Source organism: Diabrotica virgifera, chromosome 2, assembly GCF_917563875.1.
Source record: "Diabrotica virgifera virgifera chromosome 2, PGI_DIABVI_V3a".
NCBI lineage: Eukaryota > Metazoa > Arthropoda > Insecta > Coleoptera > Chrysomelidae > Diabrotica > Diabrotica virgifera.
The window spans coordinates 119,456,382-119,479,929 of record NC_065444.1 but is presented as its reverse complement, the minus strand read 5'-3'; the positions used below and the strand labels follow the sequence as shown (position 1 = coordinate 119,479,929).

At 33.7% G+C, this 23,548-nt stretch overlaps 1 protein-coding gene across 1 annotated transcript in view; it reads right to left on the bottom strand.

Moving 5' to 3' along the window:
- Positions 1-23,548, bottom strand: part of LOC126879592 (inositol polyphosphate 5-phosphatase OCRL) — a 185,474-nt gene that overhangs the window by 25,723 nt on the left and 136,203 nt on the right. Inside the window, exons 11-13 of the mRNA XM_050642760.1 lie at positions 7,884-8,146; positions 5,608-5,704; positions 1,240-1,451 (exon numbers count right to left, since the gene is read on the bottom strand). Of these exons, the coding sequence (XP_050498717.1) occupies positions 1,240-1,451; positions 5,608-5,704; positions 7,884-8,146 (572 nt within the window). The remainder of the gene's footprint in view (positions 1-1,239; positions 1,452-5,607; positions 5,705-7,883; positions 8,147-23,548) is intronic.

The following is a 23,548-nucleotide window of genomic DNA, read 5'->3' as shown; positions in this document are numbered from 1 at the left end:
TCTTTCCTCTTGCCCCCACTCATAGATCTTATAGTAGACCAGAACTAACTGGTATTTTCTATGTATTACTCTTTTATTTAATTTCCGTTAATATTATTTTATGTCATTTCCGAACTCCATCCAGCTTTTTTATTTTGCTGTTTTTATTCTCTTTTTTAACAATTTTTCGGATTTTTATGTACAGTTATTTATCTTGTAAATTTCTCGTGTAATTTTTTCCCAAGTTTATTTGCTCCACCATTTCGTTCTTTTTCTGATTTTTCTTATGTTTAATCAAGCCACACTACTAGTGCTGAGTTATAAGTTATGTTTAAAAATTTTCCATTTCTCGTTCAATGTAATATCCATGTTTTCTAAATAGGTAATTTGTTTTTTGTTGATAATCCTTTCATATATTTGAATAGTTGTTTGTTTGTTGCTATTTTATGACATGTTTTTCTCTGAGCTTCAATATTTATTTCTATAATCTTTTCTGCCAGTACTTACTTACATGTTCTCAGTTCCGCTTCTATTTGTGTTTATATCTTTATGATTTTTGTTCTCATATCTTCTGCGTACACACAATATAATCTATTATACTTTTTGCATTTCTTTCTTTTCCCACTTATGTATATATGTTTCAGAAAGTGTTTCCTACCAGTAGATTGTTGTTAATACGGAATTCTATAATTTTTCTCCATTTAGGTTTGACACTCTCTCCGTAGTTTCCTGTAGTGTTTAGACTTCCGGTTGGATATGTTCGAATCCTATTCTGTTATTCCAATCTCCCATTATTATTATTTCTGTGTTATTACCTTTTGCTCTATTTAAAGTTAACTGTAGTTCTTGTTCTTCATAAAATTCTATGTATTTGTCTTTACCTGTTACCTCCACTGCTGCATTTTGTATTGTATTGACTCTCTTTTCAATTTTAATTGTATGTTTATTCTCGAGTTTATGGGTTTAAATTTTATTACTTTGTTGTTTAATTCTTCTGTTGTGTCCTAATCTCCTAATGTGTGTCTGTGTGTTAGTTTGTCGCACCTCCGTTCTTCTTGTTAGTTTCACTCATCCGTAATATTTGAATATTTCTTCTGTTATCTCTACTTCTTTCTGGCTTAGCGACGTTAATTCCAGGTGACAATTGTTATTTTTTTTTATTTGGTCGTTTTATATTTCTTTTTATTTATTTCTGTTTTGTGAATGTGTCTGGAAAATTAAAAATAAGCATTCTCACAATAATAATATAAACACACTTACCGCTAACCTCCATTGATCATCAGGAACTTGCATTACTGGAACTTGTATTCTGCACAATGCGGCAAGGGAAGCAGTGAAACTAGATTTTTGACACTCACCACTTACTATTATAAACATGTCTTTTCCTCCTTTTAAATGCAAAATTAAAATATCGTATATTTTTGAAAGACTAGTCTCCAATGATACTTCTAATTTTACATCACATTTTTCTCCTAAAATAAAAACAAAACGCATTAGAGTTACAAAACATTATTTTATAATAATATATTTTTAAATGTCATATTTTATTATATGTATTATAGTCCCAGATCCCAGGGCCGCCAGACCTTCCTTATTTTCTCACAAATAAAATATAAAGAATAACGTAGTAATAGTATATATATATGTTACGGTCAATGTGGTAAATTTGACATTGACGTTAATGGCCGGGCATTGTCGTGAATGTCCATTTCCTTGGTTATTAACGACAATGCCCGGCCATTAACGACAATATCCTTAACTAGTGACCAATGTTGTAAAAACTTAACGTAAAATTAGATTTTTCATTAATAACCGGTCAATAACGACACTGACCAGAAGCAAATGGCCAATGTTGATAAATCGATGCCTCAGAAGCCAATCGGTGTAAGTCAATAAGTGTTTAAAATGGGATACTAAGATGTTTCTGAAAGTAGCTGCAGAAATATAAGTAGTTATTAAAAACAAATAAAACTCTTTATTTATCATAATATGGGTAACATATTCATAAATACAAACAAGGAAATAATAATATTTTTATATACAGTATGGTGCAAATTGAAAGAATAAATTCGTTATTTCGTAAACCGGCGAATTTAAGGAAAAATCACGAAACAGGTCGATTTTTATTTTTAAATTATGATATTTTGGCATATATGGCATACTAGTGACGGCATCCATCTGGGTGTGATGACGTAATCGATTAAAGGGTGTCCAAATTTTTTTTTTAAATTAAATTATTTAACAAAAAAAGAAGAGTGTATGTAATTTATTTAATTCAAAATACATTTTACTGCTGTCATGAATCAGAAAAATGTTTATTTCACAAATAAACAATGGTTTTTCGCTTAAATTTATGTTTAAACTTCCAAGAGGCAGGTGGCTGGCGGGAGCTGGCTTGATAATTGAATTTCATTATATAGTGCTTTGTTGTTTTTTTAGCACCCGGTGTTCCCAATAGTCATTTTCCTAATAAGTGCAGAAAGTAATACTTTTCCGCACGCGACTGCAGTTTGCCGAACGACGCCAAGCGGGAGTTCGGCAAGCAGTCGAGTGCGGAAAAGAGACTTTCTGCAAGAGTTAGGAACAATATTCTTTTTATGAGCCTTTAAAAAATGACCAAATTTTAATCAATTAATTTAATTAATATGAAAATACATACACAAATTAATTCTTTGACAAGGTTGTCAAAAACAAACTTTCAATATAATTAGTTAGCATGACGACGATCTTGGTTTCCATGACGACGATTCAAAACGACTGTTATTGTCTACCGATTTGACTTTCGAATATTATGTCAAAATAATTTTATTTCATCGAATTGTCGCGTTAATTTCATTTCAACACAATAAGATACATTTGAAATAAAATAGTAAATAATATCTAAATATTAGTTTATTGCATGTATTCCATATAATTATTTTAAGGCCATATTAAAATATCTAAACGCGTGCGGAAAAGTAAAACTTTCTAAACTAAAACGCGTGCGCGAAAGTAGACATTTTTGCACGCTCGTAGAAAAAATATTTTTCGCTTCTTTAATTTCACTATTATTCGGTATTGTATTCGTCACAGTTTAAAAATGATTTATTGTCATCACGTTTTGACTTGACTATTAAGTTTATATAATTATTAAAACGAGTGCGCACATCGTTGATATCCACGATAACACTTATTAAATAAATTTACGAGTAATTTCAGCACGAAAACAATACACAATATACACACATGAAGTAAACAATAGTAAACCTACACATAACCTATCTTTTAGTCAAAATTTCAACATTGACCGATTAACAACGGGCATTGTCGACATTGGCCGGGCAATGATAGAAATGCTATCAATAATTTAAAATTATCATCAATGTCCAGTTTCTATGGACAATAACGTTAATATCCGACCATTGTCGACAATGACCAATTCACCGGCCATTGTCGATATTGGCCAGCCAATAACGTTATTGGCCGGATTTACGTCATTGTCCGTAACATATACAATAACTGTATGCATACCTGCTAGCTGGATTCATTCATAGATACCAGTTGCTCTAAAGATAAGTAAAAACAGTTCCTAACGATCCTTATTTTCTCGAGTTGGATTTTTACGTATGATACTCGGGGAACTAATCCAATGATTTTTGTAAGCAACCAGACCAATCGGGTGGGCCAAACATTCCGCCAGACACACACAAAGACTCTATACAGTGTGTGTATGGAATAAAATTCATTATTTTAGAAATATAGGACCTTTTAAAAAAATCTTAAAACACATCAATTTAAATGTTTGAATGGCCATCAATTGCTATACGAGTACAGTGATGAGCCCGCTAATAACCGGCAAAATAACGCAAAAGATGGAAAACATAATACATTGCGGAACAAAAAGAGATGAAACTAGTGGAGGTGGAAATTATCGTTATAAACGTAAAAATTAACATTACGTTACATAGTTTCCCATCTTTAGACGCCTGTGACAGGAGTATTTTATAAAATTCTACTGTCACAGTAACAGTTGTCATACTCCTCTGATAAGTCTAAAGATGGGAAACTATATACTTAATGTTAATTTATACGTTTATATATAACGATAATTTCCACCTCCACTAGTTTCATGTCTTTTTGTTTCGCAATGTATTATGTTTTCCATCTTTTGCGTTATTTTGCCGGTTATTAGCGGGCTCATCACTGTATATGTGTTGGACATTACGTAATTAACGATTTTTTAAAACACAATCCGAGGTTATAATGAATTTATTCCATACTTTTGTAACATACTGTAGAGCGCTTTTATGTGTGTCTGGCTTAATGTTTAGCCCATCCGACTGGTCTGACTGCTTACAAAAATTATTGGATTAGTTCCCTGAGTATCATACGTAAAAATCAAACTCGAGAAAATAAGGAACTTTAGGGACAGTTTTTACTTAGCTTTAGCAACTGGTATCTATGAATTGGTAGTTGGCCTAATCTATAAAAAATAGAAGATATGCATACACTTATAACGAGCGATCCACAATTATTGGGATCAAAGCTAGCCGTGCAAAAAATTACGTATGTCTTGTTTTAATCTGAGTTTATATAATTGGTTTATCAATTAATTTTGATTAACATTATAAAACATAAAAAATCAGTCAAAACCAGAACTCTAATCAAAAATAAAAAGAATTAACAAAATTATAAGTAACAATAATAAATAAAATCAAACAAGATCTCTACATAACCTTACTTTTCTTGTTAAGTTGACGTCCACTGCAAAGTTGACGTAAACTGGAAAGTATATCTGAATTAAGAATAGACATGCACTGTATAGCTATCTCTCTCGGTCAGAGCCACCTATGGTGACAATAATTTTGGATCACACGTTAGTATAATAACGTTATATACGTTATTCTATACATTTTATTTGTAAGAGATAATAAGGAACGTCTGGCGGCCTTGGGATCTTGCTCTATTAAATTATATCTCTACATTATGAACATGGGGATGTCGGAATAATGTCATCTTCTTTACGTGCCATCTCCGCGACAAAGGTTGGCAATCATCATTGCTATTCTAACTTTTGACACTACAACCCGAAAGAGTTCAGTTGAGCTGCATCCAAACCATTCTCTGAGATTTCTCAGCCAGGCCATTTTTCTTCTACCTATGCTGCGCTTTCCTTGAATCTTTCCCTGCATTATTAATTTAAGGGGTTCATATCTGTCACCACGTGTTATATGACCCAAGGTGGCCCAAGTATTGTAGTTTTCTTATTTTGATGGAATCCAGGAATGCCTCTTTATCTCGAATTTGTATTATGTGTTAGGGGATATTTCACATTTTCATCTATATTTAATTCAGTGATGGACTGGAGAATGGGACTATTATGAAACGGGTCATGGAATAAGAAGTTCATAATGTATAATATACTATACAATTTAGCTCGGGGAATCCCGATAACTACGCAAATTTTCTGTTAAATATAAATATTGGTACGGATTGGTACCCGTCCACGGCACCTCAGTCGCTCATACATAAGCAGCGCTGCAAATAAATGAGATGACTACGTAAGAAGGCAGAGAAAAACACAATCCATTTAAAATAATTTTACAAAATTTTTATTTAACTTATTTCAAAACTGATCCAAATTCTTACCTGGGTTTATACTGCCGCAGTAAGGTATTATTCTCATCCAATCTTTACAATAACTTGTTTCCTCTAACTTTTTGATAAACTCAAATTCCGCTGGCACCTAAAAAATAAAATTTAGTCTTATATATATTCAATCATTCCAACTGATTTTTTAAGATTGTTCAAAATATGTATTAATGACACCCTTTTCTATCCATTACATTACGTACCAGAATCTCCGAATTTTGAACTTTTTGAAGTTTTAGGGAAAGTTGTGTATATGTTACCGGCCAAACCCGATTTCAGGACAAACTAGTTTGGTCTAGGCCAAACTAGTTTGTCCTAAGCGCGTTAGGATAAACTAGTAACTAGTTTGTCCTATCGCGCGTAGGCCAAACTAGTTTATCCTGATATAAATACAAACACTTCAGGCCAAACTTGTTTGGCCTAGGCCAAACTAGTTTCAGGATAAACTACTTCAGGCCAAACTAGTTTCAGGATAAACTCACACTTCAGGATAAACTAGTATGGCCTAATGCATAACTTTCTACAGTTCACGCTGTCACTTCAATTCTCAAAATAATGGTGGTAATGTCATAAAAGACAAAGAAGCTTCAAAATTAAAACATTTTATTTCTAGACAATCTTTCTCTTGGGGTAAGAATACTAAGCATTCTAATTATTACAATCATTATATTTCTCATTATATTCCATGCATACCTAGTTTCTTATAACAGTCTCTCTAATATTTTTTATACCTAACCTTCAAATGTTCAACCATGTGTTTGGTTTCTGTATTTCATTTTATCTATTGATATGCTTTTAGTAATCAGATATTTAACCATTCCCCTCCTGTTAATTCCATTTAATTTACCCTTGCCATCTACTAGTTTTTGAATACTATTTGTCAAAGGTACAATTTGGTTTTCTTCTTAATGGTTGATATGTGTTTTACTCTTCTAGTTTTTGGATAGAAATCACATTTCTCCCTTCGGGAGCCACCTGACTTCATCACCGGTGATGCTACTCTTCAGGCAAAGACGATAGGATGCATCGCAACTCGACTGCAGCGACCAACACCACCAGTAAACTAGAGCTGCACTGACCTGAGGCCGTCCATCTAGCCCAGGTCAAGAGAAGTCAACAGCTGTACCATTCGACATCAAGAAGTTACCATCGAACAAGATACCAAAGCCATAAGTATAATCTACAAATTGTTAGTTTTTGGCCAGAATTAGAATATATTTGTTAATGCATTTACTAAGTCATCTTTTTATTATATCTTTATAAACAATAAACATGATTAGTTAAAAATATTGTTTTGTTTGCTTCCATTCTAAATTTTCATAGTTCATTTTTAAGATTAGGACAAGACGAACACCTGAGTGACTGAGCTAAGCTAAGGGTGTAGCGATGGCTATCTTGGATGATTGAGGTAATATTTTCGAATATTTTTGCAATTAGCTGGGGTAGTCCATCGCCTTTTTCTTTCGTTTCAATATTATACCCGAAAATAAAATATCATTGGGAGTAGATGGGACTCGGGTATCCGGTAGGGAGATAGCTTAAGTCCTCTACTCTTTAACTTAATTGACAAAATCATAGAAGAAAATAAAAAAGCTATACAAGGATACAAGCTGGACACCAAATAAATAAAAATCCTGTTATAAAGACGACTCAATTCTGATTTCGAGATTTGAGTATCTGAGAGAAGAACTGTCCAGTTAGGGAAAGCTTAAAGATAATGCGAGAAAACAAGCAACATAGTTTATATGTATACGAATGTCTAAGGTATGTAATCTGGAACATAAGGATGAGATTAGATGGGAAGGTACGTATCTACAAATTACGTGTCCGATTGAAACAGAGCGGATACAGCAGAAACAAAAGGAATACTTATGTCATAAATGAGAGCCTTGAAATCAATTGCTAGGAAAACAAGAGACAGAATACCAAATAAGAGATCTCTGTAAAATGTAGGATATTTAACGATGAAAACATGGATATTTTACAAGACAAGGATGAACACAACATTTTCCGCGAATGCAGGAGGAACATGGCATAGGTATAGCCTTATTATCGGACAAACAGAAAAAAATAGGAATTACAATAGGAATCATCTATTCCGAAGAATTCGGGGTCGGCTAGGGAGAAAGGTATAAAGGTGTCTAGTTCCAGTTATTTGAACATTTACAGGAAGGTAGCGTAGAAGGATATATGAATAATTACTCAGAGAAAGAGATGGAAAAGTGTAACATTTAAGATTTGACAAAAGGATGGATGGTATGTCTTTTACTTACCATTCCAGTATTGGCGATAGTAATTTCTCTAGTTTGCGGTTCTCTAAACTTAATCAAGTCGAACACAACTTCTGTCTGATCAACAGTAACTTGTGGTAAGTACTCATTTTCGAACTTGTCCATTTTCTTCAGTAGGTCTTCGTGAATCTTTCTATACTTGAGGGGATCTACAACACTAATCTCTGATTTGAAGAGGGCACTTACTGGCTTGTGATCACTTATTCGTAGGTCCATGTGACTTCTATATTGCACTTGGTAAATACCTTAAAATCACAATTTTTTTATGAATATAAAAATGATTAAACATACAAATACAGTTAAAAATACTTTCAAATATTTAGTTCATGTAACTCAAATCCCTCTTATCCACAAAATACTCAAAAGCCCCAAACGGAGGAAAATTTTCTTCCACAAATACCATCTACTAGCCCCGAACAAAATCAAATCACACATGTAAATGACGAATCTCGAGAAGAAATGGATGCTCAAGTCAGCACTGATACCGATAATAAAAATAAATGATCTCACTCGGAAGTGTCATCTCCAACTTGCTCCACTCATACAGAAACTATACCAACAGAATTCACGAAACCAAAACCAGTGCAAATTAAAATGAAGAGAACAATTATCAAATTAGACAAATCCACTTCAGAAACTACTAATATTGAGTCATTATTACAACCAGTCAAACAATTTATCCAGGATGCATCACGACCATATGTACTAAATTACACCCAATTACTAGCATTCTTAGAAGATGTTCACGGTTCTTCCACCCCAGTAGAACTGGCCCTAGAATACACACAGGATATATACGGGTTGGAATATATGCTAACTGAAATATATCCCATGTTGAACGAAAGAGCAATTAAATCTAGAATTACAAGAATCAAGAAAAAACTAGGTACTTAGTAAAATAAACCAAGATTTTAGTATTCAGGATGACACCTCTGAAGATACTGACGCATTACAGGAAAATACTCCTTCCAACGATAAATAAAAAAAAAACAAAAAAACAAAAGTTATCAAAATGGCTATTATTCAGTGGAACATTCAATTCCTACACATTTTCTGACAATTTTCATTTAATTTTTGAACAAAAACCCTTTCTTTCTGCATCATTTAGTAAAATAATCGCAGGTTTTAATTTTCCGAAAGTTAATTCCAATGACATAAACTATCCTCCTCCTTGGACCATAAAACTCCCCAAATGTAATACAAATCTTCTACTGTATCCTAAATCTGATACTTCATCACATATAATTCTACAACGGTTTCAAGAAAATAAAGACAAGTACAAAAGATATTACCAAATATGCAGGGTTTCCCGAAAATATTGGTCATCAATTATACCACAGATTCTAGGGTCAAAAATAGGTTGATTAAACCTCACTTACATATATACAATAGTGCACAAAAAAAGTTACAGCCCTTCGAAGTTACAAAATGAAAATTGACTTTTTTTCGTATATCGAAAACTTTTAGAGATTTTTTATTGAAAATGGACACGTGCCATTCTTATGGGAGCAGCATCTTAAAAAATTAAAGTGGAATTTGTGCACCCCATAAAAACTTTATTGGGGTTTTGTTCCCTTAACCCCCCCCCCCCCAAACTTTTGTGTACGTTCCAATTAAATTATTTTTGTAGCACCATTAGTTAAACACGATGTTTTTAAAACTTTTTTGCCTCTTAGTACTTTTTCGATAAGCCATTGTTTATCGAGATATTTTGAATATTTGTCTAATCCACCACATATTTGTATATAGTCCTGTCGCCAGGGGGGGTACAACGGCCTCCTTAATTCAGATGGACTTACCCAAGTTTTTTTTATATATTTTGACCCGCAGAATACGAATTTTTTGGGTAACAGTTGATCCGGATGTCGATAAGATTGTTATAGACAAAGAACTTGAGGAATTACATAACAGCGATTTCTCGCAAAACAAAATATCTTCTTGTATTTCTTGGGTCATTTTAAGCAAAAAATATTCCTACAAGTTTTTTCGTAGAATGCATAGTTTTCGAGATAACCGCGGTTAAACTTTCAAAAAATCGAAAAATTGTAATTTTTGAACCCTCATAACTTTTGATTAAAAAATAAAGTAACAATTCTGCTTACCGCATTTGAAAGTTTAAGTCAAATTATATCGGTTTTGATTATTTGCATTGCTATAAATTTATTATTTTATTGTTAATATTGTTAATATAAAGCTATAAACACCTAGTATGTGAGTGATGTTTTCTATGATTTCTCATTTAAAATCGAACGAGTAGGTAGAGTAGCTACAAGTGCAAGCGAGGCAATTTCTACGTAGCATGCGTTAAAACGTATGTATTAGGCACGGGAAACACTATGTGTTTAAAGATTAGTTTAACTATAAAAAAATTAATTTTTAGCAATGCAAATAATCAAAACCGATATAATTTGACTTAAACTTTCAAATGCGGTAAGCAGAATTGCTACTTTATTTTTTAGTCAAAAGTTATTCGGGTTCATAAATTGCAATTTTTCGATTTTTTGAAAGTTCAACCGCGGTTACCTCGAAAACTATGCATTCTACGAAAAAACTTGTAGGAATATTTTTTGCTTAAAATGAACCAAAAAATACAAAAAGATGTTTTGTTTTGCGAGAAATCTCTGTTATGTAATTCCTCAAGTTCTTTGTCTATAACAATCTTATCGACATCCGGATCAACTGTTACCCAAAAAATTCGTATTCTACGGGTCAAAATATATAAAAAAAACTTGGGTAAGTCCATCTGAATTAAGGAGGCCGTTGTACCCCCCCTGGCGACAGGACTAATATGGTTAAGTAAGATTATAATAGAGACCTGTTATTAATCTGAAAATTTATTTATAATTTACATTTTTAGATATATTTTGAAAAAGAAGCCACATCTCGATAAAAGGTGCTATATCAAAAAAAGACTAAGAGGCAAAAAAGTTTTAAAAACACTGTGTTTAACTAATGGTACCACAATAATAGTTTAATTGGAACGTACACAAACATTTGGGGGTTGTACAGGAACAAAACCCCCATAAAATTTTTTATGTAAATGTGTTAAAAAAGAAGCAGCATCTCGATAAAAACTGGCTTATGGAAAAATACTAAGAGGCAAAAAAGTTTTAAAAACGTTGTGTTTAACTAATGGTACCACAATAATGAATTAATTGGAACGTACACAAAAGATTGGGGGGGGGGGGGTTTAAGGGAACAAAACCCCCATAAATTTTTTATGGGGTGGACAAATTTCACTATAATTTTTTTAAGATATTCCTGCCATAAGAATGACACATGTCCATTTTCAATAAAAAATCTCTAATAGTTTTCGATATATTGAAAAAAATCGATTTTCATTTTATAACTTCAAAGGGCTGTAACTTTTTTTATGAGCACATTTGTACTAAGGTAAGTTAGGTTCAATCGAACTATTTTTGATCCTAGAATGTGTGGTATAATTTATGACCAATCTTTTTGAGACACCCTGTAGACAGATGCGTCAAAAACTTCTGAAATGGAAACGGTAGGCGCAGCTTTCGTTGACGAAACAATTAAACACCAGTTCCAGCTACCTAAGGAGTACTCCATATATTCCGCCGAATTGTATGCCATATCTAAAGCCCTACAACATATATCAAACCAGCCCAAAATGGAAGCAGTCATTTTCACAGATTCTTTAAGCGCAGTACAAGGAATATTAAGGGTTTACCCAAACCACCCAATACTATGCCAAATTAAAATTGATCTAGAAGAACTTTACAGTAAGAATAAACGGGTAGAATTTGTTTGGATTCCATCTCATGTAGACATAATAGGTAATGAAAAGCTGATCGGTAAGCTATAGAAGCCTGCTATACGAATAGACCAGATAAAGAGCTCCTAAAAATTCCTCATTCCGACATTCAAAACACCATCAAAGAATTTTCAATGAGAATATGGCTCGAAAGATGGAAAAAACTTGACGACAACAAACTACAACGCATCAACCCAAAGTCACCAAAAGAGATAATGCCACAAAAACGACGAGATCAAGTCATTACAACACCGCCTGAGAATAGGACATACCAGGTTAACCCACCAGTACCTAATGAAGAAAGAACAACAAAAACTGTGCTGTTTGTGATATTCTTCTGACAATCGAACACATTATTGTTAGATGCCCACTCTATCACCTGGAACGACTTTAAAGTGATTTACCAAGTGATCTGAAAAGTGCTCTGAACTATAGTAAATGTGATAAAGTGACTAAGTTTTTAAAACTAACTAAATTGTACAATCTCATATAAAAATAAGCTTAAGTTCTCAATTGTAATTAGTTGTTATAAGCAAACATCTGATTTTATGTACAACTCTCCCCTCCAATAACCTTTCATGGTTGACGCGGTATACTTAATAAAAAAAATATTTAGTTCAATTCAATAATAAAGGTAAGAAGAATCATAAACCGGTATACCAGTATTCCTTACTGGTATACAAGTAAGGAAAGAATATCATATACGCTAATTTTTGCTGACGACCAAATAGTGATCGCACAAGACGAAGATTACCTCAGTTTTATGATGAGAAAACTGGAACAGGGATATATAAAGAATGGGATGGAAATAAACCTAAAGAAAACTGAATACCTAACTACGGAGAATACAGTAATAAAACAGCTGGAAATAGAGGAAGGCAAACAAAAAAAGGAACAGAAAAGTATTTACAAGTATTTAGGTTTCATAATATCAAACAAAGCAACAACGGAAGAAGATATGAAAAATAGACTAGGACAAATAAGAGACTGCATACTAAAATTGAATCCGGTACTGTGGGATAAGAACATCAGCATAAAAACAAAAAGAAGAATATATTATAATACCATGACAAGGAGTATCCTCATTTATGGGTATGAAAAATGGCCAATAAATAAAACCAAAAACAAAATAAGAGCAACAGAGATGGAATTCCTAAGGAGAAGCTGCAGAGTAACAAGAAGAGATAGAATAAATAACATAGAGATTAAGAGAACAATGTAAGTGAACTCAGATACAGTACGTAAATCGTTCAGCTGGACATAGGGAATATACATTGAGAGAATTGGGGCAACTGCGCTAACCTTTGTTAGTTGAAGCTTTTGTTCGAGTACGAGTTTTTGGTGCGATAGAGCTGTTAGAACGAATATAATGAATGACTTTTGACCTGGTTTCGACGCAAGGCTGTCCATAAATAAATCGAAAACTAGGTCTATGATTAATGAGCTAATAATTTTACTTTAATTTTTAAAATATTTTTTATTTAAAAACTAATTTCAAAACCAAACAGTTTTCCCATTCCCTTAGGTCAAAAATACTTAGCTAACACATTTTCATATTTTGACGTTTATTGTCAATTTTGAGGTTAATGCCCACGTCATCGAGAGAGCTCAGTTGCCACGATTATCTCAATATAATACAATGCATGTATTTATGTATCTAAATATATACGATGTATATTCCCTATGTCCAGCTGAACGATTTACGTACTGTATAATAGACTACATCGTCGGTCTTGACGGTCCAGTTAGCTGGGGCTCAGTCGATCGACAAGTTTAGTGGATTTGCGATTTGCGGTCGCTGGTTCGAGCCTCAGCTAGGTCATGAAATTTATAAAAGGCCAACGCTGTAGTATAAAACTCAATAGAGTCTACGGCTTGGTCTGGAATAAACTGGCGTCTGATCGGCCTATGGAGGAGCGGTACGGGAAGGGATAAGGGCTTCCGGCTTGGTGATACTCCTCCATAGATCCCTACCGAAGGGCGTTGACGCCTAAGAACGGTGTATACATACATAATAGACTACATAAGAACAGAACAGATTAACCTGGTGCGGACATGTCGGAAGTCATAATCAGAACACATAATCAACATCACATGCAAGAATCGAAAAACCGACTACAGTATTTCATCGAGGAGGACCAAACCTACTGTTGGCATTTGCAGACGATATCGTAACCCTGAGTCTTCAAGAAATCAAATAGACTATATACTTGTAAATGAGCGTTTCCGAAATGCCGTCAAAAAAGTCACTACATTTCCTGGGGCAGATATTGGATCTGATCATCAACCACTTGTAGCAGATATTAAACTAAGGTTAAAACGAATTCAGCGACAAAAACCAAAAACCAATGTACTTAACTTTGACGATATAAAAAGAATTTAACAATAGAAAAAAAATATCGGAGAACAACTAGAAGATCCAGAAGAAATATGGAGTGAATTTAAAAATCAAGTTAACGAAATCTCCACAAACAATGATTATAGAAAAAACTTAATCAAGAAAAATAAATGGATGACAGATGACTAGACACGACTTGTTTAATGTGCACAAAAAACTAAAAGAAATAAGTAACATATTTAAAAAACGAGTTCCCTCTGTGCTCGTTGGCAATAATAACAAAATTATTATAAATGAGCATGAAATAAGAAAAGAATGGCAACTGTATATATCAGAGTTGTTTGAAGATGATAGGAATAATATTACCGAATTCTACCAAAACTGTACTGACGGCCCAGAAATTATGAAATGCGAAGTAGAACACGCTATAAATAGTGCTAAAATTAGAAAAGATTGTGGTCCAGATGATACACCAACTGAGTTGCTGAAACTAATAGAGGATGATAACATAAAAGTAGTAGTAAGACTTTTTAATTCAATATATAACACCGGAGTGATTCCCACAGATTGGGTCAAATCCATCTTTATCGCAATACCTAAAAAACACAATGCGAGAAAATACTCAGAATATCGATTAATTAGCCTAATGAGCCACACTCTTAAGATTTTCCTAAGAATACTTCACAACAGAATTAGACGCAAATGCGAAGAAGATCTCGAAGATACCCAATTTGGTTTTAGAAATGCTATAGGTACCAGGGACTCCAGGGAGGCACTTTTTGCGCTTAACATCCTATTACAAAAATGCCGTGATCAAAGAAAAGATGTATTTGCATGTTTCGTGGACTTCGAAAAGGCATTCGATAAAGTACAGTATGTAAAATTAATGCAAATACTGAAAAATATCGGAATAGATGACAAAGATATTCGTGTCATTAAAAATTTGTACTGGAATCAAACTGCTACGGTCAAAATTGGAGATAACTACACCGATGAAATATCCATACAACGAGGCATCAGACAAGGTTGCATTTTGTCACCAACATTGTTTAATGTTTACTCGGACCAGTTATTTAAAAAGGCACTTGAGAGACAGCCATATGGAATAAAAATCAACGGAGAACTACTTAATGTGATAAGATATGCAGACGATACAGTAATTCTGTCAGATAATATTGAAGGTCTAACAATTCTGCTTGATCGTATTCACGAGGTAGGAGAGGAAATGGGCATTAAAATAAACTCAAACAAAACCAAATTTTTAGTGTTTAGTCGTGACCCACATCCCGATGCAAAGCTTCAATTAAACGGAGTCCAAGTTGAGAAAGTTCACAAAATGACATATCTGGGAACTGTGATAACGGACCAACTACATCCAGATATAGAAATAAAACGTAGAATAGCAATGACTAAAACTACTTTTACGAAAATGAAGTCATTTCTTTGCAATAATCATCTCAGTTTAGAACTAAGACAAAGAATGGTCAAGTGCTATGTTTGGTCCGTACTTTTGTATAGTGCAGAAGTGTGGACGCTAAAAGTATCGATCATGAACAGAATTGAAGCAATGGAAATGTGGATTCATAGACGGATGCTGAAGATACCCTGGACAGCAAGAAAAACTAATGAAGAAGTACTAAGGAAGGTCAACAAAGATAGAGAACTGCTAAAGAGTGTTAAACATCGAAAAATGTCTTATCTGGGACATATAGTGAGGGGAAGTCGATATAAAATATTACAACTGACCCTTAAAGGTAAAATAGAGGGCCGTAGAGGTGTAGGAAGAAAACAAGTTTCTTGGTTAAAAAACATTCGTGAATGGACTCAGATATCAAATGCAGGACAATTATTCCATATTGCAGAAGATCGAGAAGCCTTCGCAATAGTGATCGCCAACGTCGGATAATTCTGATATGGCACGTGAAGAAGAAGATCGATTTAAAAGAAAACACCAGATTAAGGATGAACGAGACTTTCGTAAGGTTTGAGAAGGAAGCAGAGATGATGAGGCCCCTGATCAATGAAAATAGAACGAAATATATGTATATGAGGCGCAATAACCAAAGCAGAGACAGAATCGGTCAGAACATCACCATCGATGACTTTAACTTTGAGCGCGTTAGAGAATTTAAGTATCTTGGAACAACGATAACTGAAGACATAACGGATTAGAAGAAATAAACAATAGGAAATAATCCAGCAACATATTTATGTCTTTATGCCCTTCAAAACTTTATAAAATCGAAACAACTAACAAGACGTACAAAGGGTCAAGTATATAAAATAATAAGAAGACCCGTTGTGATGTATGGAAGCGAAACGTGGACGATAAGTATCGGCGCAAATTGATCCTAAGCAGACACAACCTGGCACCGGCGAGTTGCGTAGACCGTTCTGCGCATCCTACTATCAGTTCATGCGTTCGCAGGTCGAGCTTGGGAAGGTTTGTCATCGACGTACAGTTTTCTTGGGCTTGGGACGGGTGACTCAGCGCCAGATGTTAATTTTTACGTGTTTTTGTTTTTCGAGATGGAAATATCTGAAATGAATAAGCGGCGATATATTTTACACTATCTTGAATGAATAACATTTTATTGCTCTGTTGTATCAATCAGCACTACTCTACAAGTTTTCGTTTATTTGTTTTAATATGTATTTTATTATATAATATAGTAGGCGCAATAGTAGGGAATATAATATATCTGATTAAAACAGTGAATTTTTTACATGTTAAGTATTTTTAATTTCTTGTGAAGTATCTAGTTAGTGTGGCTTTAGCCAATAAATCAAAGTTATGCGTTTACAAGAGCATAATATTTGAAAAATAAGGAGTACCATAATGTGTCATAATTATAATCTCCTTTATACAGATCAAAAAATTGTTTAGTATGTATTTCTAAATCCACACTATCATTGGAAAATGATCCATGGTAAAAAATATTTTTTAATGACACTGTTATCGACAAAGTCGCTCAATTTTAAACTTGTCATCATATATTTATTAGACTTTTGTTTATCGTTAAAAATTAAGTAATGGTTGGGAATTGTATTTTTTGTGTGATTTAATATTTTATCAAAAACATAATCAGCAAAAATCTTATTTAAAACATGCGAACCGTTTTTGCAATCACAATCAATGCAGTGTTTAACGTATGCTTGTTATTATAAAGGTATGTAGAAATATAATACTCAGTGTAAGATATCTTTTTATGCACGTGTAAGATATTTTTAAGGGACGTGTAAGATATTTTTAAAACGTTACCAGTTACATGTACGGAACTACCGTTTTTTAGTTGCCTACCCAATTCAGTACAAGGATCAGATACATCAGTATTTTGTAATCAGTATTTGTACTCAGTACCACTGAGAACCGGTATCAATAGTAACCGTTACACGTTTGCACTTATTTTGCCCGTCTCTATTCGTTACGGCGACAGCCGAAGGTCGGGTTAGCTTGTGTTCAATATGCGGTACGCTAGAAAAATAACTGCACAGGTCACCCGTCCCACCGGCGCAGGTTGTGACTGGCTTAGGTTCAATTTGCGCCGCGCCTAACAAAGGCAAACGAAGAGAGACTACATGTTTGGGAAAGAAAAATCCCAAGGAAGATCTTTGGGCCTGTGCTTGATGAAGCAGCAGGCCAATATAGGATAAGAACTAACAAAAAGCTCAAAGAACTTTACCCAGGCGGCAACATAATAAAAAAAAATAAAGTAATAAATATTGAGAAGAGTGGCGGCATGTTGTCAAGTCGGCTAAAATCCACGAAGGGTTGTAACGCCACGGAGTAGCAGCAGTAGGACATATCAGAAGTGCAGACCAAAATCATTGGATAAATAGAATAACAGAGTGGAGCCCGATAGGAAAAAGGAAGAGAGGCAGACTCCATAAATCCTTCAGAGATGAAGTGGACGAAGCAATGGAGAGAAGCAATCTACAGGAAGGGGACCGGCACAACAAAAAGAACTGGAGAAAACGGTTGAGTGAAGGAATACAGTGAAAACTGTTGAAATCCTTAGTATATAAATGTATATAATCTTAAACGAAAACAGAAAACTAATATGTGTGCGGAACATACAACATCATTAATTAAGAGGATGATCCTATTAACTTAATGAAGTATGATCCATAAAAGTAACAGATGATACAGTAAGACTATTAAAAGCAGTACAGATGACTACTAACGAAGAACATATGAAATATTCAAAGATAAAGGTAAGAATAATCATAAACGAAAATAGAAAACTAGTATGTGGGCGGATATATAACATCATTAGTTAAGAGCATGATCCTATTAACTCAGTGAAGTATGGTCCACAACAGATGATACTGTAAGAATATTGAAAGCAGTACACATGACTACTAACGAAGAATATCATATGATATACTATAGAGACATAAAAGATTAAAGCAATTAAGCTGTCTAAGGCTCAACTAAAAACGGATTATCCTAAATGATCGAAAATGTAACTACTAAGCAGTCAATTGTAGAGCCAATTGAAAATTGCCTCCATAATTGCACACTCTTATAATTATACACGTATATCGGTGTCGGTTCGTGATTTTTTCAATAGGGGAGGCTATACCTAACTGTAAATTATCTAGACAAATTTGCACTAGCAAACAAAATCCACCAAAAAAATCTAATTTAAGGCCCCATTTTTTTGACCATTTTTTATTTACATTTTATAATATCATCATAATTCATAATTATTTCATATCATAACATTTTAAAAATAGGTAGTAGAATTGTAAAAGTGTATTACCAAAGTTTGTGTCGTTTATTTGTTAACAATTCTATCTCTGTAAGTAGATATGCATATCAAAATAAATACAGATTTGAAGTTTTGCAGTCCATACAGGTTGAAGGTTTACATTGTTTAAGATACTCAACTGAATTTTTTTAATTCTAAAAGCGGCTTACTCTGCGAATGCAAAAACACGGTAAATTACCGATATTTTGATTTGCATTACAGATATCGGAAAAAGTTATTTAAACAAGTTGTTCCAAATATTATTTTAATCCCACATACCAAATTTCATCACAAAATTCGCACTTTTAGTTTTTTCATTATTTGTAGTCAGGATCCTAAAATCCGCAGAGGAGGCTGCTGGCCGAAAAATCTCACTTGCCCGATCTTCAAGTGCGTTAAGCGATGTTCAGCTCTAAGGAGATCGGGTCTCCTTAAACCATCCTTAAACGCTGCTGGGCTACGCGGAGCATTAGCAAGTGAGATTTTCCGGCCAGCAGCCTCCTATGCGATTTTAGGATCCCGACTACAAATAATGAAAAAACTAAAAGTGCGAATTTTGTGCTGAAATTTGGTATGTGGGGTTAGAATATTATTTGGAACAACTTGTTCAAATAACTTTTTGCGATATCTCTAACGCGAAGCAAAATAGCAAAGTAAACAAAACAGTGTAGCGTGTGTAAAAAATTTATGGGGAGGCTAAGCCTCCCTTGCCTCCTCTGACCAGCCGCCACTGACGTATATTAACGGTTTCTTGTAGATACATACATATTGGAGAAATATCACGAAATAAACGTAACTATACAAAGATACCAAGTAGAATACACACGCAACATAATCCGCAATGAACATCTATATAACTCTTCAAACCATACTACAAATCAAGACGTATAAACAAGGAGGTAGTGCTCCAAAATATAAATCAAATTAAAGAAATTAACGAAGCCAACTAAGCCTGGTAAGATATATCTCGACCCCCATAGAAACGCTCAAACGCGTGAACACATATCACAGCAGATAAATAGTAAAATGCACGAACGAATAGAGAATATAGCAAATGAAAACAGAACCATTAACGAATGTTGGTACGATATACAAAAGTCGATTTTAGAGGACGTAAGAGAGTCTTTAAAAACACCTAAAATATTGGCAAAAAATGAGTGGATGACATAAGAAATTCTAGACCTGATGTAAGTTCGACGAAAATGCAAAAATAGAAATATTATCAAGTACCGTGAAATAAACAAACTCATAAGAAGAAAAATTAAGCAACCCAAAGAATCCTGGCTTGAGAATGTAAAGAAATAGAAGATCTCCAAACAAAACATGACAGTTTCAACCTCCACAAGACACTTAAATATACCTCTGGATGTAGAAAACAGAAAAAGGCTCACTTACTTAAAAACGCAGACGGAAAAATTTGTGATCACGAACAACAGTGCATAGAATGGGAGAGATACATCAGTGACCTTTTTGACGATGTTTCTCGAGAAAAAGCTCCACCAGTTATACAGAGGTCCCAGTATTCGTTGTGTGCAAGTACTTGAAGGGGATACGAGAAACGATCGTGCGTGAATAGCGGAGAAATCTGGCAACTTTCTTAAATAATTAATATTGTCAATCAAAATTATCAAATTAACGTATATTTCATACCTACTGCCATTGAAGAAGAAAAATTATATGTTGCTCCACAATATTGATATGATATGCAATTATTATATAAAAGTAAATTTAATCAATTAGATTTTGCTTGTAGTAGTGCATTTTAATAATCAATTTAATTTACTACATCCAATTGTTTACCGTTGAATATCATAACCTAAATCTTACTTTTTCTTCTTGTAATTTTTTTGGGCTATGGCCTTGACAATTATCCAGCAACCGGGACTAATATAATTGGCCAATATAATTAAAAGTGCGAAAATTGTTGCTGAGCTATAAAACCAGGTGTCGCTTTTCCGAACTTGCACGGTCCCAATACTGAAATCGGAAGTCAGAAAAGCAATACAGCAAGCCAAAAACAATAAAGCACCTGGACCAGATCAAAACCCTGCTAAGTTACTTAAACTGTTGGACGGGGAAAACATTACCTACTTAACCACTCTAATAAAATTTACAACGAAGGAAAAATACCATATGATTGGTTGGAGTCACTGTTTATAACATTACCAAAGAAAAGCAGGCCCACCAAATGCAGCGATTTTAGACTAATCAGTTTGATGAGTCACTTAGATACTTTTACGAATTATACAAAACCGAGTATTCCTTCTTTGTGAAAGTAGAATGGGTAATAAGCAATTTGGATTTAGAGATGGTCTAGGAACTAGAGAGGCACTATTTTGTATGCGCCTTCTCTTACAAAAAAGTTGTGAGTTCCGAAAGAACGTTTATGTTTGTTTCATCGATTTCGAGAAGGCATTCGACCGCGAATAACACGATACACTTTTCGATTGCCTCAGGTCAGCAGGCTTGATCACTACGATATACGACTGCTAAAATACTTATACTACAATCAAGTAGTCTCTATCCAAGTTAAAGATAGTCGTACTGAAAAACTACCCATCAAACGTGGAGTATGACAGGGTTGTATTTTGTCACCCAGTCTTTTTAATCTGCTCTCTGAAGAAATCTTTAGGGAGGCATGACATACAAGAGGGAGTAAAACTAGGCGGAGAAGTAATTAACAATATCAAATACGCTAACGATACAGCTATTCTTGCAGAAAATTTGTAACATCTCCAGACATTAGTCAATCTAGTCAGTGAAGAAAGTTATCGGAGAGTTATAATCAATATTTCAAAAACAAAGTGGATGGCAGTTGGAAAGATTGATATAGATTAAGGTCCGCTTTCTCTTAATGGAAAAGAAATATAACGGGTAAACCAATTTAAATACCTTGGCAGCTGGTTAAATGTAAATTTTGACTCTTAATAACCAGGATCGAAATATCACGTAAGGCTTTTCTGACTTGGAAACCACTTCTATGTAAAAAAATCTGTCGATGGATATTCGCAAGAAGGTCCTGAAATGTTATGTGTGGTCCATCTTATTGTATGGTTGTGAGACATGGACGTTAAAAACCACAATGCTAAACAAACTAGAAGCATTCGAATTTCGGTGCTATCGACAAGTCCAAAAGACATCGTGGGTTTCGCACACTTCCAATGAAGATGTCCTTCAAATGATGAATTCAGAACGTATCCTCATAAACATCACAACGAGGAGAAAAACAGAACACTTCGGCCATATAATTATCCTAAATACCATCTACTTCGGCTTACAAGGAAAAGTGGAGGGAAAGAGATGGATTGGTCGAAAGAAACTTTCATGGTTACGCAATATTAGACAATGGTGTGGTTCCACAGAAGAAGAATAATTATTTCGCGCAGCAGCCAATAGCGAAAGGTTTCAAGAACCCGTAAACATAAACATCTGAATATGGACACGGCATCTAAAGAAAAAGAAGAACAAAAATATGTGTCAATGCCTGTTAGATAGATTAATGTAATTTCTTATAGAAAATAATATATTTCCCGCAGAGATTTATTTCAATCCTTAATTGTTAGCCACCACATTATTAGTCCAAGTAATGAAGCTTTTCACCTCGCAATTTTTAGAAAATGGATCGATTTGCTTGAAAATTTAAAAATTAGTAGTGGATAGTCCAAGGATCAAAATCTATATGATGCCGAAAGGCGCTTTTATTATGGGGGTGGTTGCCACCCCATCTCGGGGGTGGAAATTTTTTATTATATTTTGACCGTAAAAGTTGATAAAAACGTTCATTCTAAGCAAAAAATGGTCTATACATTTTTTTGATAAAACTAATAGTTTTCGATTTATTCGCTATCGAAAGTGTTAGTTTTATATCGAAAAAATCAATATTTTTCGATATATTTATTTACGATTCACTCAATTTTTGCCGTAGAAAAATTTTTTTCAAACCAAATTCTTAAGAATTAAATAACTTACAATTTCATATTTAAACATTTTTTTGTATCTCTGATGCTAATCTTCCTATTCTGAAGAAAAAGGAATTTTTTATTAAACTGCAAATATTCCTGATTCGCTTTTAATTCCAGTTTTTTTAAAATTAATCATTTTAAGCCAGTCAAACTTCTAGAATCTATTACTAATACATAAATAAATAAGAATGAATAAGACCAATGACTAAAAACACCGCTAACTTACATTATTATGCTTCCAATTGGATTTCTTCTTTTTTTTTTCAAAAAAATATATTAATTTTTAACCATAACTTTTTATTTTTTATGTTAGAAAGTTTGGTAAAAACGAATTTTGTAGATTTTTAGAAGATCTAGAACCCTACTAATATTAACTATTTTTCAAATCCTCAGTCGCAAAAAGAGGTGACTTTGAAAGGGTTGGTAAAGGTGGTTTTTGCATGTTAATACAAGATTTAATTGTCAATAGCTCACTCAATTTTTGCCGTAAAAAATTTTTTTGCAAATCAGGTTCTTGGAAATTAAATAAGCTACAATTTCATATTTAAACATTTTTTCGTATCGCTGACGCTAATCTTTCTATTCTGAAGAAAATGCCATTTTTTCCAAACTACAAAAATTCGTTATTCGCTTGTAACTCCATTTTTTTTTAACTAACCACTCTAAGCCGGTCAAACTTCTAGAACCTATTAATAATACATCAATAAAGAAGACCAAATAAGGTCAACTACTAATTTTAATTAGGATGGTGATTGGGGGGTTGCTTTCGATCACTTTTTGGCTGAAAAAATAGGGACTGGCATTCTTTTCATTAT